At 32.3% G+C, this 16085-nt stretch overlaps 1 protein-coding gene across 1 annotated transcript in view; it reads left to right on the forward strand.

Moving 5' to 3' along the window:
• LOC106457626 (1-phosphatidylinositol 4,5-bisphosphate phosphodiesterase-like) overlaps positions 1 to 16085 on the forward strand; it is a 96666-nt gene that overhangs the window by 49098 nt on the left and 31483 nt on the right. Inside the window, exons 11-15 of the mRNA XM_013917061.1 lie at positions 1145 to 1355; positions 2039 to 2132; positions 5460 to 5539; positions 11213 to 11297; positions 11716 to 11806. Coding sequence (XP_013772515.1) covers positions 1145 to 1355; positions 2039 to 2132; positions 5460 to 5539; positions 11213 to 11297; positions 11716 to 11806 — 561 coding nt within the window. The remainder of the gene's footprint in view (positions 1 to 1144; positions 1356 to 2038; positions 2133 to 5459; positions 5540 to 11212; positions 11298 to 11715; positions 11807 to 16085) is intronic.

Raw genomic sequence — 16085 nt, forward strand, 5'->3', positions numbered from 1 at the left:
ACTTACTAACCTTTTTCTTTACTTCTTGTTAACTTTCCCTTGCACTACCATTTTTTTCATGTCTTTTTATACCAGATGTGACTGATGATAGAGTAGGCAGGTATTTTTGGAATAATTTTAATGTAATATGCAAGAATCTACATTCAGGCATGTCAATCAGAAAAAAAATATTTATAAATATTGATGACTTGTGAGGTTGAAAAAATGCATTGAAAAATTACAAACAGAAAATATAATGCATAAAAACATGTTTGACTCATCAAAATTGACTATTCTTACCGATTTAGAAATATCATACAGTTTTTTAAAAATGATATAATTTTGTAAACCACAAGGGAGAATGAACTCGAGTGGGCCAAAGTGTAATTTCGAAGTGCATGACCCACCTCAGCACCCTCCTAGCACTGGCTCTGTTTGAAAGTTAGATCAGTGTTTCTACACACATTCAATGTGTTCTTAGCACTCAAGGTTTCATAACTTTAAATTAATGACTCAAATTGGTAAAAAATGTCAGCCATGTTATAGGTTTTATTGATCAATATGAGTATGTTTCATAATAAAACTTTATAGCATATTTAGATAGCCTAATTTAGTGTCATATTTATTACTTTGTGGTGCTTTATGTGTATGAAGTAACTTTAATCAGTATGTATATATGGTATTTCTACTCCTATTCTATTTGAATAGTTTTCACTTATTTTTAGCTATTTTCTATCTTATTTTAAGGCATCATCTGTCTAATCAGGTATCTTACAAAATCCTTTTAACTGATCTCATAGTATGTTACATATTTTACATTTTAAGTACATTTTAGTTTAATGTTGTGTGGTGTCCCATTTCCTTGGTACTGCAATAAATCGTATTTTTCATGATTAACCATTGTGTGTGATTCTGTAATAACAGAATTCTTGAAGTGAACTGAAACTTATTTACTTTGTCAACAAATTTGAAGGACTAATACATTCTATGTGGCACAATGTGTTAGTTATTCACTTTATTAAGTTTTCGAATACACATTTGTACTTTTCAGGACAGGAACTCAGTTTCTGAATGTGAATGTGAAAGAGTTCCAATAAAATAATATATAAAAAGTATGTAATAACTTATGCTTAAAGTGTGATGTATGTTTATTTTCTGGTTGTAGGGATTTTAACCTATGATGGATTGATCAGGTACTTCATGTCAGATGAGAATGCTCCAGTATTTTTAGACAGACTGGAGATGTACATGGACATGGACCAACCCTTGTCCCACTATTACATCAACTCCTCTCATAACACTTACCTCACAGGTAGACAGTTTGGTGGCCGCTCTTCTGTAGAGATGTACAGACAAGTTCTACTGGCAGGATGCAGGTAGATTGTGGCCCCACAGGTGTAAAGCTCTTTGATAGACTTTTAAGTATGTCTATGATTTATTTTTTAAATTTTGCACAACTACATAATTTTTTCATTTATTTATGAGGCTACCATCATGAATGTATGATATACATATATAAGATATATATGTATAAAATACCAAGGGCTAGATAGCTTTAAAAGCTATACATGCAGAATTTTTCCAAACTACAATATTATGCATTAAAAGTGAGATCAACACAATCAAACAGATTGCATAATCCCTGTTTCATGTTTTTAAGAAAAGATTAGATCATTATCAGACAAAACAGGAATATTATTATTACCAACATTTAAGATATATTATTCTTTCAATAATATTTCCTACTGCAGCAATACAAGTGCAAGCAAAATATTTAGTGATAATTTCTGCATCAAAATTTTCGTTTTTATTAAATACATTTTTTTTAATACATTATGTGAATTCATTCCACTCCCTACAAAGTACAAAGAATCTAATTGGGAAACCATAATACAAACACAAATTTATTCCATAGGACTATTTAATGTTAATGTGTTTATTGCATTTCATATTTCAGAAAATTCAAGTATTTTTATTATATGATTTATAGATCTAATTTGTATCAGCATTTGTTAAATGTCTTTGTAATGTCTGTAAAATCCTTCCTGGGATATTTTAGATGTGTTGAGCTGGACTGTTGGGATGGGAAGGGAGAGGATGAAGAACCTATCATTACACATGGAAAGGCCATGTGTACAGATATCCTGTGCAAGGTAAGAGATCCTATACTAATAGTTTTGTAATTACACACATAGATTAAGTATGTTATATTAAAACAATTTTGGAGCCTCACCACACCACTTCATCCTTTTCACCACATTTAGCCCTCCTTTCTTTGTTTGATTGGCATGCATTTTGAAAATAGCTTTTACGGTATTTCTCATGTCACTACTACTACCTGCTGCTTTCCATGATTTATCAAGTATATGAAGACAATAGTCTCCCAGCTCTTATTTCAACAGACTGATCTCATAAGTCTGTAGGTGCTGCATCTAGTGACTTGACCAGTATAGGCAGGATTATTTACAGTAGGTGTCTGTGACTTGTTGGTGACAAATTCCAACAATAAACATACAGCACACAATCCACTTGTCTTAAAATAATATATTCAAAACAAGTCAAATGTGTATACAAATGTTCATTACACAGTTAAACACCACAGTTGTATTTTCAAATAATCAAGACGAATTATTCTTCTCTACTCTGTTATCACAATACAGTCAGTGATAAATTCACTTATGTTACTCTATGAGTTACCACAGTTGTAACCAGAGCTTTAAAAATTCTTTTTTTACATCAAAAGTCACACAGTATAATTCTGTTATTTTAGAACCCAACTGACAAGACAAATTATTCTTCTCTACTTTGTTATTATAATACAATCTGTTATTATTGCACTTTAAAATTTGCCACTATACACTCTTTGTGGCTAAACTTACAAACACAGTCTAGATGTATTTGACTATATCTCTCACTAGCTTTGTCTTACACTCACTAACTTACTTACTTGCACTAACTTGGTCACCTATATATATATATATATATATGTTGCCCAACTGAGGCCTAGAACTTTGTACAAACTATGAGACTTAAAGCAACAAGAAAAATTCAGAAGGTTTGAGTAACATGACATCAAAATTCACAACAATTGAACTATATGATAAATGATTCATAAACAGTTATGTAAACAAACTTGCCATAATTATTGCCTCTAAAAATAACTTTCTTTAATGCCTGTACAATATAAACTAAGTTATATTCTCATATTAAACTTAAAATGAACAGTCATGTATATCTAATAATGTCTTTGTATGGAATAACATGAATACCCATTTCATTCTCCAACTGCTTCAATTATGCAATGGTTAAATTCATATGTTATGGAAGCAGTTTGTGTACAAGTAACTTGTGTTACTATTCCAACTGGAGATCCTATTTAATTATGTTGCATGCTGTTGTCTAGGGCACATGAACAGATTTTGCTGTTTACCTTTATGTTTGTGGATTCTGACCTGTTAAAAACACTGCAATTTGCTTACCATGGTTAGGGTATGACCTTTTGCAGGTATCTTTCTGGATGGTTCAGGTACCTGGAGTTGACCCATATTCCTTTGTTTTCCAGTCCCATTAAGCACAAGAACATTTTCATCTTAAATTCAAAATCCCGAATCTTAACACATTTTTATATTCTGAATGTATGAATATCTTGCATTGGAAAGGGCTGTTACATATCCTTCTCAAAAGCAAATACATGTTGAAATATATAACTTGTTGATTTGCATATCCAAAATTATTTTAATATAACTTATTTAACCCTCTGTATGCACATATAAATTTTGTAATGAATCTTCATCACACGTCAAAAACATGATTAATTATTGTTTCTTACATAATTCTTGTCATACATTAGACAGCTAAACCTTGAGAGCTAATATATAATACAACTAAATATTCACAGGGTTCAGTCTTGACTCCTAAGAGGTTTGGACTGTAGTGTACACAGACTCTAGTCTTTATCTGATCATCAATTTTTGATTTTCAATTTGTTTTTCTCTGACATTTATTGTTACTTACAAAGAATTGCATAAACTGAATGTTCAATGTCAGCAAGTTTTACAGTAATTGAAAAATCTTTGATTCTTACTGTTTTAGATGTGCTCATATAAATGTCTTTGTGTGTGTGTGTATAAAACCTAGTACTTGTTACGTTCTTGGAACTTTTCATTGTTCTAAGTTATATATATATATATATATATATACACATATACATATATATATATATATGTATATATATATATATACATATATATGCCATTCTCTTATACTGTGATATGTAAATATATATAGTTCCTTCTTCTACAGATTGTGTATCTCATATTTGCAATATTTAAAAGATATTATATAGTTCCAACTGGGAACATGTTAAATCCATTTGTGGTTGTGGGCTAATTCAACACTAGGTGTTATTTTCTGTTTCATGGGACAATTTTAATATACACTGTTTTTGTACTACTGTCACATGGAGCAAAGATACTTCCAAATAGTAGTGTTTAAATTCTGTAGTTGGTCAGATATAGAGAAAATTTAAACTGTAAGAGCAGATTTTTTTTTTTCTCTTGAGAGTCAGGACTTGTTGAGAAGTCTCACCTGTAGAACCATCACTAAGCATGCATGCACATCTGTACTTTTTCATTTTATTCAGGTTAACTCCAAATAATATTTATTTATCTTTTATTAAATACATTTCCCATATAGTTTGTTTTATTTCTCAGTTTTTATCATGGTGCAGTAGTGAGCAATCCCCTTGAACAATCAAGCATTCTTCTGCTTTCTTTCTTTTTTTTGATATAAAGTATTTTTGTTTCAAGTTGACATCATATGTTTTCTCTTACATTCTGCCTGCAACAATCATCATGTGTATCCTACTATATACTAGGTCTGTGAATTTTTTGTATTGCAAAAATGAATTAGTTTATTGTGGGAATACCTCAGTAGCTCAGTATAAGTTCTAGACAAGTTAATAAAGTCATCAAATATACTTGCAATTCAGTATTAATAATAGTTATGTTATATTTCATAAAATTGTTACAGTAGCAGCTGATAACCTTTAAACTTTTTTTTTTTTACATATGTCTTAATAAAGTGGTATGTGATCTCTATTTGTGTTTTATAAATTGTTATGGATTGTTTTTGTATGCATACATGGTTTTTTACATATAGAGGTGAATTAAAATTATCTTTAATGTAATCATGTTTACTTCTAAAACCAAAAGTATTTCCTTTAGAAAAAATTATTGGAAATAATTACAAACTTCTCAGGATATTTTGAAAATCTTCTTACTTTTAATATTCTACATTTTATGAGAACTTAACTAGATCACAGTTTTATGCACATATGCTTCTGAAAATCATTAAATTGAAAAAATATAAAATATAGAACACTTTACCATTGAGTTAAGACAAGTTAATTTAAATATGCATGTTTGAATAACATGACACTGGAACTGTGAAAACTTCTACAGCTGATGATTTCTTTCTAGGATGTTTTCTATGCTATTAGGGACTGTGCTTTTATAACATCTGATTATCCCATCATTCTTTCTTTTGAAAATCATTGCAGGTACGTTGTTCTCTGTTTATAAAACAGTGTAAATTTATTACTTAGGATTATTCTTTATTGTTGTGGTTTAACTATTGAAAACTTTTGTGTAAGTTTCAATAAATAATTTAATATAGGTATAACAAGTGTATATATTTCTTAATAAAAGCTTTAAGTCTATAGAACTAAATTGAAAGTGAAATGTAAAAATATGTGTAGTACATTAAGTATAACGTTTAACACCATAATGAAAATCGAAACATAATTGAAATGTGAAAAAGGTTCAAAGAAGTAGTATAAAATGGTTGCCAAAAAAAAAGGGGGCAAAATTTGTAAAATGAATCAAAATATAAAAATACTTCACAAAAGAATCCAAATTAACTTAGTTAATATGAAAACAGAAAATTAAATAAAAAAAGGATATATAAAATTTAAAAAAGAAAATCAGAAGGAGCACCAGAACTTTTCCAATATTGCATTATTCGTCAAGTCAGATATGGCATACTTTAATATTCAAAGATAATTTGGGAATATTAATAACTGAGATAGGGGCCTTGTAGTCACATATAAGCAGGTACATCATTCACAATGCCTGGTTTTGTTGTGGTTTATTAAGTAAAAGTTTCAGTTTTGAGTGAACTAGTTGTAGCATATCTTCTGAATGTTACTCACATTTGTGGCAAATCAAAGTTGTAATTTTTTTTTGAAAAGTGTAAAAGAGATGTTGATTCTAAGATCAATCATCACAGATGTGTTATATTATTTCTAAGAATCCATAAGGAAATTATATTTCAACCACACTATACCAACCATATCCAGTGCCAGCAAAGCCTTTTGACCTGGATCAGGACTCATTAGACCAGCTTGGATATGTCAGACATAGCAGTGATCTAGGTGTTATACATATCATTAGTTTTTATGAGCAACAACTGTTATGATGTGAACCAGATTATGCAAATGAATTGCAATTAATATCAATTTTGCTTAAGTCAACTACAAATCACACTTTTAGGTTAATAATCAATAACACAACATTATTTATTTTGTTTATAATTTACAACTGATTGTTATTTTTTATGTCTATTATTATTTTTTAATTGAATTAACTTTTATTATCAATGACAAGAACTGGTGAACTAGCACACATAAACACAGTTTCAATTTTAATGTTATAGTTCAAAGAGTGTAGGGCATGTCCAAATGAGTGGATGGCAACAATTATTTTTTTAGATTTTAAAGTCAATACCTGGGATGGAGGAAGCTGTACATTTTAGCTGTACATTGTGTGTTTTTGAATAAATTAGTTATTTCTTCTGTGTTATTTGAGCACTTTGTCAGTCTGAGAATTAACATTCTTTAATGTTTTTGATAAAGACGACCATCTATAGGTTTGTCAGGGCCTGGCATGGCCAAGTGGTTTAGGGCACTTGACTCACTACCTGCTGGTCGTTGGTTCAAATCCCCATCCCATCCAAACATGCTTGCCCTTTCAGCCATGTGGGGCATTATAATGTTATGGTCAATCCCACTATTTGTTGGTAAAAGAGTGGCCCAAGAGTTGGCTGTGGGTGGTGATGACTAGCTGCCTTTCCTCTAGTCTTTCACTGCTAAATTAGGGACAGCTATAGCAGATAGCCCTCGTGTAGTTTTGCGTGAAATTCATAACAAGCAAAAAACTATAGGTTTGTAGTTGGAAGAATCTCTAATTTCTCATCTGTAATTGCAAAATTGAAATTATAAAAATAAACTTCTTTTTCACAAGCCTTCACTCCAACAATGATCAAGCCTACTGATAAAGGTTGCACAATTGTAGCTTGGAAGTGAGAGATATAAACTGAAGAGGAAGGAGTTTTATAAACCTCTCTAGAGTGCTTTACCATGACAAATTCAAACTAAAATAAAACAAACTCCCACCCATTGCATTAAAATTAATTATTGAATATCCAAAAATCCATTCACTGTACATATTACCCAAGGTTAACAATCAAGGATGCTCAGTTGTCTACTTAGATGTATTTGTTCCACTGAGTTAATTTTTATTTTGATAGATAATACATGGAACCTGTGTTTACCAACTTATAACAAAGACTATTGATTCACTAAATATCATACATAAGTTTATACTTTCTCCAGTTCAGTTTTTTGCAGAGGTGATGCTAGGTGCTTAAAAGATTCCGAGTTTAGACCCATAGGCACGGGAATTTTTGGTGTTTCAGTATGATATTGATCATGGTTTTGTATTCTGATTTTAAATACACCAACTGGGAATTTGGGGTACTGTCAAATAGAATTGGAGCACAGGCCCTGTGTGCCTGTGCCTAGTGACTCCTCTGGTTTTCATTGTATTCATTAAGAAGATACAGACACTATGTACTTAAACTTCATGACAAATGCATGTTAACTTTACAACACCTTCTTGATAAAGCCTAATCCCTTATCCGCTGTTTGATCTTTGTACTGTACTGAAAATTTCTGAACTTATCCTGAACTTAAATACTTTTGAATTCAACAGGCAGTTTTACCAACAGATTGAATGGGCTCCCATGGGAACTAAAAAGAGTCCTTTGTTTACCAGCCTTTTTATTGGGTATATCAGATATTCAATGGAAAAAGCCTTGACATTAATAAAATAATTTGCATCACCTCATGCCCTTCTGGCAAGGTTCACAATGTCATCCATTTATCTCAAAACTTTCATCAAGCACCAATTAATTACATTTATAAAATTTTCCTTAAAAGAGCTTCTGTTTTTGAGTTCATTATTATCACTATAGATAATAAAGTTGCAGACAGTTGTTTTTATCCTAATAATAATCATTGTCATCCAAGAGTGACAAATAATGCTATTACTTTTGCACTAATTAAAACTCATCCTCAAAGAAGTACTCAATGATCTGTATGCATATGCTTCTATGGTTTCTTTGACATAAATAATCTAGAGAAATGATATAGTATTTCTACTTCAAACTCTACATCTTCTAAGATTAAATGTAAAATGAGCTATTATCTAATCAGTTATTACATAAATTATTATTATTAGTCTATAGATATGATACAAGAACAGTGATGGTTTTGGTCATTTAGGCCATCCTATCCATTACACTAAACTCAAAAATATAAATAAAATACTCAGATCCAAATATTTATCAAACCTTCCCTTAAACTCTCTTAAATTAACTGCATCTACCATACCTAAAGGCAATACATTCAAAAGGCTAACCACCATTTTAGAAAAATAGATTTGTCTTTGCTGAAAATGATTCCTACAAAACCAAAATTTATACTTGTGTTCTTTAGTTTTACTATTCTCACCATTAAAAGAAAGAAAAAATGATGCATTAATACTATCAATTTTGATCCCTAATAATCTTAAACATATCAATGAAATTCCCTCTAAATCTTCCTTTTTCAAGAGAAAATTATTTCAAAGAGTTTAACAAATGACAACCTTTCCATCCTAGTACCCTCCCCTGAACCCTTTCTGACAATTCAGTATTCTTCATAAGGTAAGGAACCCATGACTGAACACAATATGCCATAATTAGCCTAACCAATGACCTATACAATGACATTTAGACTTGTAATCAATATTTTTGGAGATACAACTTAAAATCCTACTTGCCTAGCCACTAACAACAACACATTGCTTGCATGGTTTAGGACTGATCCCAATAGAAAATGAGGATTGTTTTTTCATAACTTTTAAGATATTTCTATCCAAATTATACTGAAAATTACTTGCATTTATCATAATTAAAAGCCAGAAACTATCCTACTTAAATGTAAACCATCCTTTAAAAAAAAAATTCCCATTGAACTGATCCCACAAATCCAACCAAGCAGCCTGCCCATTCTTACATATTAACTTAAGCCTAGCATTCAGCCCTAGTGACCTAATTATAATTTCTTCCCCACAGTTAAGTCATGGCAGTATCCCTGACAGAATTAAGCTATTATGGTCATTTTTTAATGCCTTGTACTAAACAATTAGTTTATCTGACCTACCCTTCCCTACATCATTAGCTCTTATGTGCACTACAAAGAGGGCAATGTTGCTAGTACCCTTTACCATATTACTTACCCTGTCAATTAAATCCTCTACCTCTGCCATTAGTTAGCATAATCTTATTCTTTTCTTCCTATTTACCCTACAGACTATCCTATTCACGTGCTGTTCTAAAGAATCACCTGTATCTATAACCTTCTCATGTTTTTCATTCCAATCTGTCTCTTTTGTTATCCTTCCCTCCCCTAATTCCACATCTGCACAAGCTAAAGGATGAAATCTGTTACTTGATAAAATCTGCTCATTATTATTAAATCCTTTACTACTAGCCCTGCAAGTACTGTTTTTACTTTCCTGAAAGTTACTGTTAGCTACTGTATCTTTTGCATGCGAAAACTTAAGTTCCTTTTTAAATCATGCTGCCAAATCTCACAGTTTACCGATATTTCAAGATGTTGATATATAATGTTTCAATGACGTTCCTTACTGATATTTTTTTACTTGATTACAAACACCCTTAATGTTATTTTATAGGATGTCTAGTTTTCCTTTTGGAATACTTTGTAGATTTATTGGTAAAAACTCAGTGAAAGGCTTTTGTTCCAAAAATCATTTAATCGAACAAGAATAAAGAGCCTGATTTTGGTTTTATTAGTTTTTTTGTTTTAATGCATGTGACAGACATTTGTGATTTACACCATTAGTTGTGTTTATGATCAAATGTTATACATTAGAGAAACCTCTAACTGTTTCAGAAAACATGAAACATAAAATAACAAAACATTCATCTTATATCAACAAAATTTTAAATATGACATTAAAGAAAATCCACTGAGAAAGATTTCATGAGTTCTTTTTGTGCTCAGTTTGCAAATTTAATTACATAATTCTAACCTTTTAAGGACCACTACCTGTATTTGTACTGTTTAAGTAAAATAGTACTGGCTCCAACAGTAACTTATGGAATATGATTACCTTTAAAAGTTTGGGATATATTTGTTTTTAAGATTTTTTGTTTTATTTATATTGTTATAATTCATCTTGACTCATGCTAGGTTGTGAATTAAAGAGTTTGAGATGTGATGCTTCAGAATATGCTCCACACTTTAAGCACATTATAAAAGTGGCAGTCAGCTCCATTATTCAATTCATTTAGCTGGACAAAGCCTCTGGGGCAACTTGTGCTGCTGAACGATGGTCCTACCTTTGGTTTAAAATTAGAGGGGGCTACATTAGAATCCCAGCAGTCTGACAACTGGCTCATGAGTTGCATAAAGTGCCATTCACATTAACTTTATCCAATCATTTTATTTTGTTTTTGTGGATTACTTGTCACACTCAAGCAAGTGAGTCTTTGTAAAAAAAAAATATAAAAAATGTTGACACAAAAGTGATTTTTATTTTAATTTGGAATTAATATTACACTTCTAATGAGACACATTTCACATGCAACTACAAGCCATTTACAAAGATTTCATGAAGACTATTGATGTAGTTTCACGTTTCACACATCTTCACAGGGAGAAATGAGATAGCTTGTAAATGATTTCTCTGCTTTAGGTTTAATATTTTTTTCAATAATTTTATCAGTTAAAGTCTTTCTTTTTAAATTTAATTAAATTCTTAATTAAAATTTGAAAGTAAACTACCAAAGGCTTTTCCTGTATTTTGTTTTTCTTTTTTTAAAGTAAATCCCAACAGTACAAGCTAGCCAAGTACTGTGATGAGATTCTTGGTGATCTCTTAATGAAAGAACCACTGCCAGAGTTTCCTGTAAGTTTCACAAATATGTTACATCACTTATTCAGTAAGTAAAGATGCAAAATATAAATTTTAGCTAATAGAAGATTATGAGTTGAGTTACAGTATTAATTTATGTTATTGTAAAATTTATTTTATATTGACTCTAAGTATTAAAGACTAAAAGCCATTTACATAAAAAGAAGAGTAAGAAACATTCTAGAATATTTTAAAACTTGAACAGTGTTCATATAATTTTATCATAACTTAATAGCTGTTTATTCCCTAACAATTAAGATTTATATCTTGACAGATTACACATTATGGTGATACAGTAAAAATATTTCTAACTGTAATAATGTTTACATTAACTTCACTCTTTATTCATATCTTCTATGTTGTTGTTTATTTATAATGAGTGTTTGTAGAATTTTATAAATTGTGATTGTAGTTAGAACCAGGGGTTCCCCTTCCAAGTCCTAATGATCTGAAGAGAAAGATCCTCATTAAAAACAAGAGACTTAAACCTGAAGTTGAGAAACGCAAGTATTTTATTCAACATACTTTGTTTGCCTTAACTTGAGAAACTGAAGTATTTAATTCAACATAATGTATTCCCCTTAATATGAGATATATATGTTATATAAGATATTCTGTTCCCTTAACTAGAGAAAAATATTTTATTAAACATACTGTGTTCCTGTTAACTTGAGAAATGTAAGTATTTTATTCGACATACCTTGCTACTCTTAATTCACTTTAACTTGAGAAACGTATTTTACATCACAGTGTCTCATAGTTTGTAGAAAGTTCGAGGCCTCAATTGGATAATATATATATATAAAAGCAACCAAGTGAGTGCGAGTCAAGTGAAGTTAAGAAGATAGAAAAAAGTTAGTTAGTGAAATAAAAAGTGAAGTTAGTTGGCATGTGAGTGATTAGCCTTAACAATTGATTTCTATAGTGTATTTCACAGCTGTATTGTAACAACAGAGATAGGAAAAATAATTTATCTTGTCAATTGGGTTCTAAAGTAATTGAACCAGCCTGTGTGGACTTTTCATGTAAAGGAGACAGTTATTTAATGCTCTTGATACAACTGTGGTAGCAAAAAAAAAGGAAGTCAGAAAAAGTTAAGTTAGTGAACGTGAAGTTAGACTGCATGATTGTTAGTTTAGCTGTAACAGGTGATATTTTAAAGTTTCACAATTTAACAGAAATATGGAAAATAATTTGTCTTGTCAAAGGGTGTTCTAAGGCAATTGAACCCATATGTGTAGACTTTGACAAAAAGGAGACAATTATTCAAAGTTCTGGATGCAAATGTAGTAACCCATGGGGTAAAGTAAGTGAATTTATCACAGATTGTATAGTAATTAACAGAATAGAGAAAAATAATTCATCTTGTTTTAGATACAACTGTGATATCCTATAATGTAAAGAATTTTTTACATAAGTTTGACTTGTTTTGAATATATTATTTTAAAATAAGTGGATTGTGTGCAGTCTGTTTATTGTTCGAATTTAACACCAACAAGTCACAGACACCTACTGTAGAAGAATCCCAGCTCGTATATACAAAACCCTGACAAACATACCAGTCTTTTATGTACCTTCATTTTTGCAACATTTCAGAACATGTGCTGATCATGTGACTAGCCTCCACCAATCATACTGTGCCATCTATACTAGCACATGTAGCTCTCTCTACTATTCTAGCACAATCCTCACTTTCTCGATTGGCATTTTATTGTATAGACATGGTTTTTAACTTGCTCTCCTTGTCACTACAACGATTTAGTTATGCTTGATCACTAATTTATATTAGTTTCTACTTCAAGTTTCGACATTTTGTGTTTGATTTCCATTGTTTCTACTCATTTGTTTTAGAAATATTTCTGTTTTTCAAATTCTAATTTGTTCATATGAATTCGAGATTTAATATGGCAGATTATGAATTTCCCGCGATAGTAGACAATGGTTTTGACGCGAGTCTCCAGGTCTCAGGATTGACAATATCTGCTGGGGAAGCACAGGCTTTAGTTTGTTGGGAGTTTGTGTTTTACGTTCAGCTAACAATTTCTTCCTTTCATATTACAAATATTTTGTGAGGAAGGATATAACTACTGAGTGGAAATTTCTTTCTATGGCACTTTCCACCTTTTACCGTGCCTCCATATAATCTGCTGGGTTAGGTATTGTTCTTTTTCCCAGGAGATTTGTGGTAAGTTTTTCAGTCAGCGTGTATGCTTCACTCCCAGTTTGTACACCTATGTTTAGCAAGTTTATATGTGAGCCTGTGTGGATAGATCTAATTTCCGCATGTGATAATTTAGATTGTTTGATCATTTTTGTCTATTTCACCTGTTGCTCATTATAGGGCTGCCCTGTCAAACACCCTCCATTCTCCCACTTCCAGAAAGCCTTATCCTCCCCAGTTATTTCTTTCCTTTTCCATTCCTTTCATCTGGTCTGTCCACCTTGTCTCTTTGTTCTGCCGAATTGGGATCTCAATGTTATCCTTCACACCCTGTCTGGTTCTCCCTTTAAAACCATTGCAATGTGTTCCTTGTACCATCTTTCCCTTCACACCTATTTCCTCCTCTTCCTGGCATGCAATCATCATTCTTATATTTATGCCCATAATGTTTCCAGCATTCCTTACCATTCCTCATATGTTGTCCTGTATCTGGATCGGGCCTTCCTTCCTGGGACATCGGCTGCCTGGGAAGATTGTTTAGCCTTTTCTCTTATTTCCTTTCCTTCCATTTTCCACCTGTATTCCCATCTGAATCCTGATTGACTGCTTTGTTCAGTTCATTCCCTGTTATCTTGCATGGCTCGAACTGCCTCCTTTCATGGTTCTCATTCCAGTCTATTTGTTCCATAGAATTCCTCTCTTTCTGATGATCTATCACCTATTACGCTCACTGGTTGGGTTCGTCAACTCATACGACTCATGTATTCTGACTTGTGTATGGAAGATCACCATCTACATAATGTTTCTTTGTACCAAGTTTGTCATTTCACTATGTCTTTAGCTGCTTGAAACTGCCATCCTTTGGAGGAGATCATTCAGGCTGGTATGTAGACAACTCCCAATACATTTGTTACACATTATCCTCATGTCCTATCTGTGTCTTCCTCAAGTAGGTAATATCTTCCACCTATGGCGATTCTACACATTACTGTTTCCCTTTACTGGAATAAGTTAACATATTATTTTTCATCTTATTCAGTTGATATACATCATATTTCTAGATCCCACCTGGTGGCAGGTATGCTTAATATTATATTCCCACTAAATCTGTATACTTCTATAATGCTCACTGTTGAGATGGGGTGTTTCTGTAAGACCACCAGCTGCTTATCTGGTGGTATGTGTGTGTGTATATATATATATATATATATATTTTATTATTATCACTGTTTCATATATAAAGGACTGTCACTCATGGACTTCATGAGTTAAGCAAATGGGAATTTTTGCCCATCCATACTGACCCTTGATTCTTCAGGGTCTTTCTGCTTTTCAAAATAGGGAATTGCAGACACCCATTGCACTGTCTTTAGTTTGTCATTTCTTCAGACTCCCCAACTTGTATTCCTTCCTTTCTTCTAGTGGAGCATGGGAGTCCTTGTCAGTTTCGGATTCCAGTCACTGGATTGGTGAACCATGGAGGTTTTCTCCTGAGTGGAGTTTGTATGATAAACTAAATCAAACTTCATAGGTTATGTGTACCCACTTAGTGAGAAGAGGGCTACTTATTGATTATGCAATGACATGATATTCTGGATCCAAGGTACTTCCCCCAGATGTTTTTGCTTGGGCTGACCACATTTGTTTATCATTAAATAATTTTTTTATACAAGGTGCTTCCACTGGATAGACTGCACTTGACATAATCCAACATATCCCAAGGTGCTTCCCTGGATACTTTTGCCTGGGCGGACTTCACTTGTTTATCTTTGTATCTTACGCAAGGTGCTTCCACTGGATATTTTCTACTCAGATGGATCTCACTTGGCATAATACGACATATCCCAAGGTGCTTCCCATGGATGTTTTATACCTGGGCAGACTGCACTTGGCCTATTCATATACAATTTATGGCCCTTTAGCCCCAGCCATGTATACTTATATCAAATTATCAGGCACTTTACTATAACTAACTGTTACTATGTCTTATGTTAATGCTTGCTACATATGTGTATGAATTATGCACTATCTGTTGACTGGGCTGATTCTAAATTACCTGACACTTTCTTGTCAAACTACTTACTCAAGGCACTTCCCTTGGATTTTTTTTTTATGGTGTGGTTTTCTCTTTTTGCTCACAATATTGTAGTCAAGGCATTTCCACTGGATGCTTTGCCTGCTTTGACAGCAATTGACATGCTCTGGTGTGCCCCAAGACTCTACTTTTGGCACATATTTATTGGTGCCTGTTGTCGATTATACACTAGACATTCTGTTTTTGTCCATGCTGTGCTGTTTCGTGTCATAATTATACAACCCTTTTCCAATGAACAGTGCTGTACATCTCTTTCTTGAAGCTATGGTGCTTGCTTATTACATTCTGCCCTATATGTATTACTGTGTTCGTTACTAGGCGAAGAGCATACCTGTTCCAGAAGTATTGCTATACCCCATGGGTATGCCTTCTTTTCTTATTATGCCACACCCGTTCTTTCAAGGCGGTTGCTCTCCACTTGATTGAATACTGTCACTCCTTCACCAGCCCCTCCCCCCTTTGCAATGTGGGATTCTAGGAATATGGGAGAAGAGGTAGTACCATTTCAGAAGTTAATATTTTCTAA

Source organism: Limulus polyphemus, unplaced genomic scaffold (genome assembly GCF_000517525.1).
Source record: "Limulus polyphemus unplaced genomic scaffold, Limulus_polyphemus-2.1.2 Scaffold353, whole genome shotgun sequence".
NCBI classification, from domain to species: domain Eukaryota; kingdom Metazoa; phylum Arthropoda; class Merostomata; order Xiphosura; family Limulidae; genus Limulus; species Limulus polyphemus.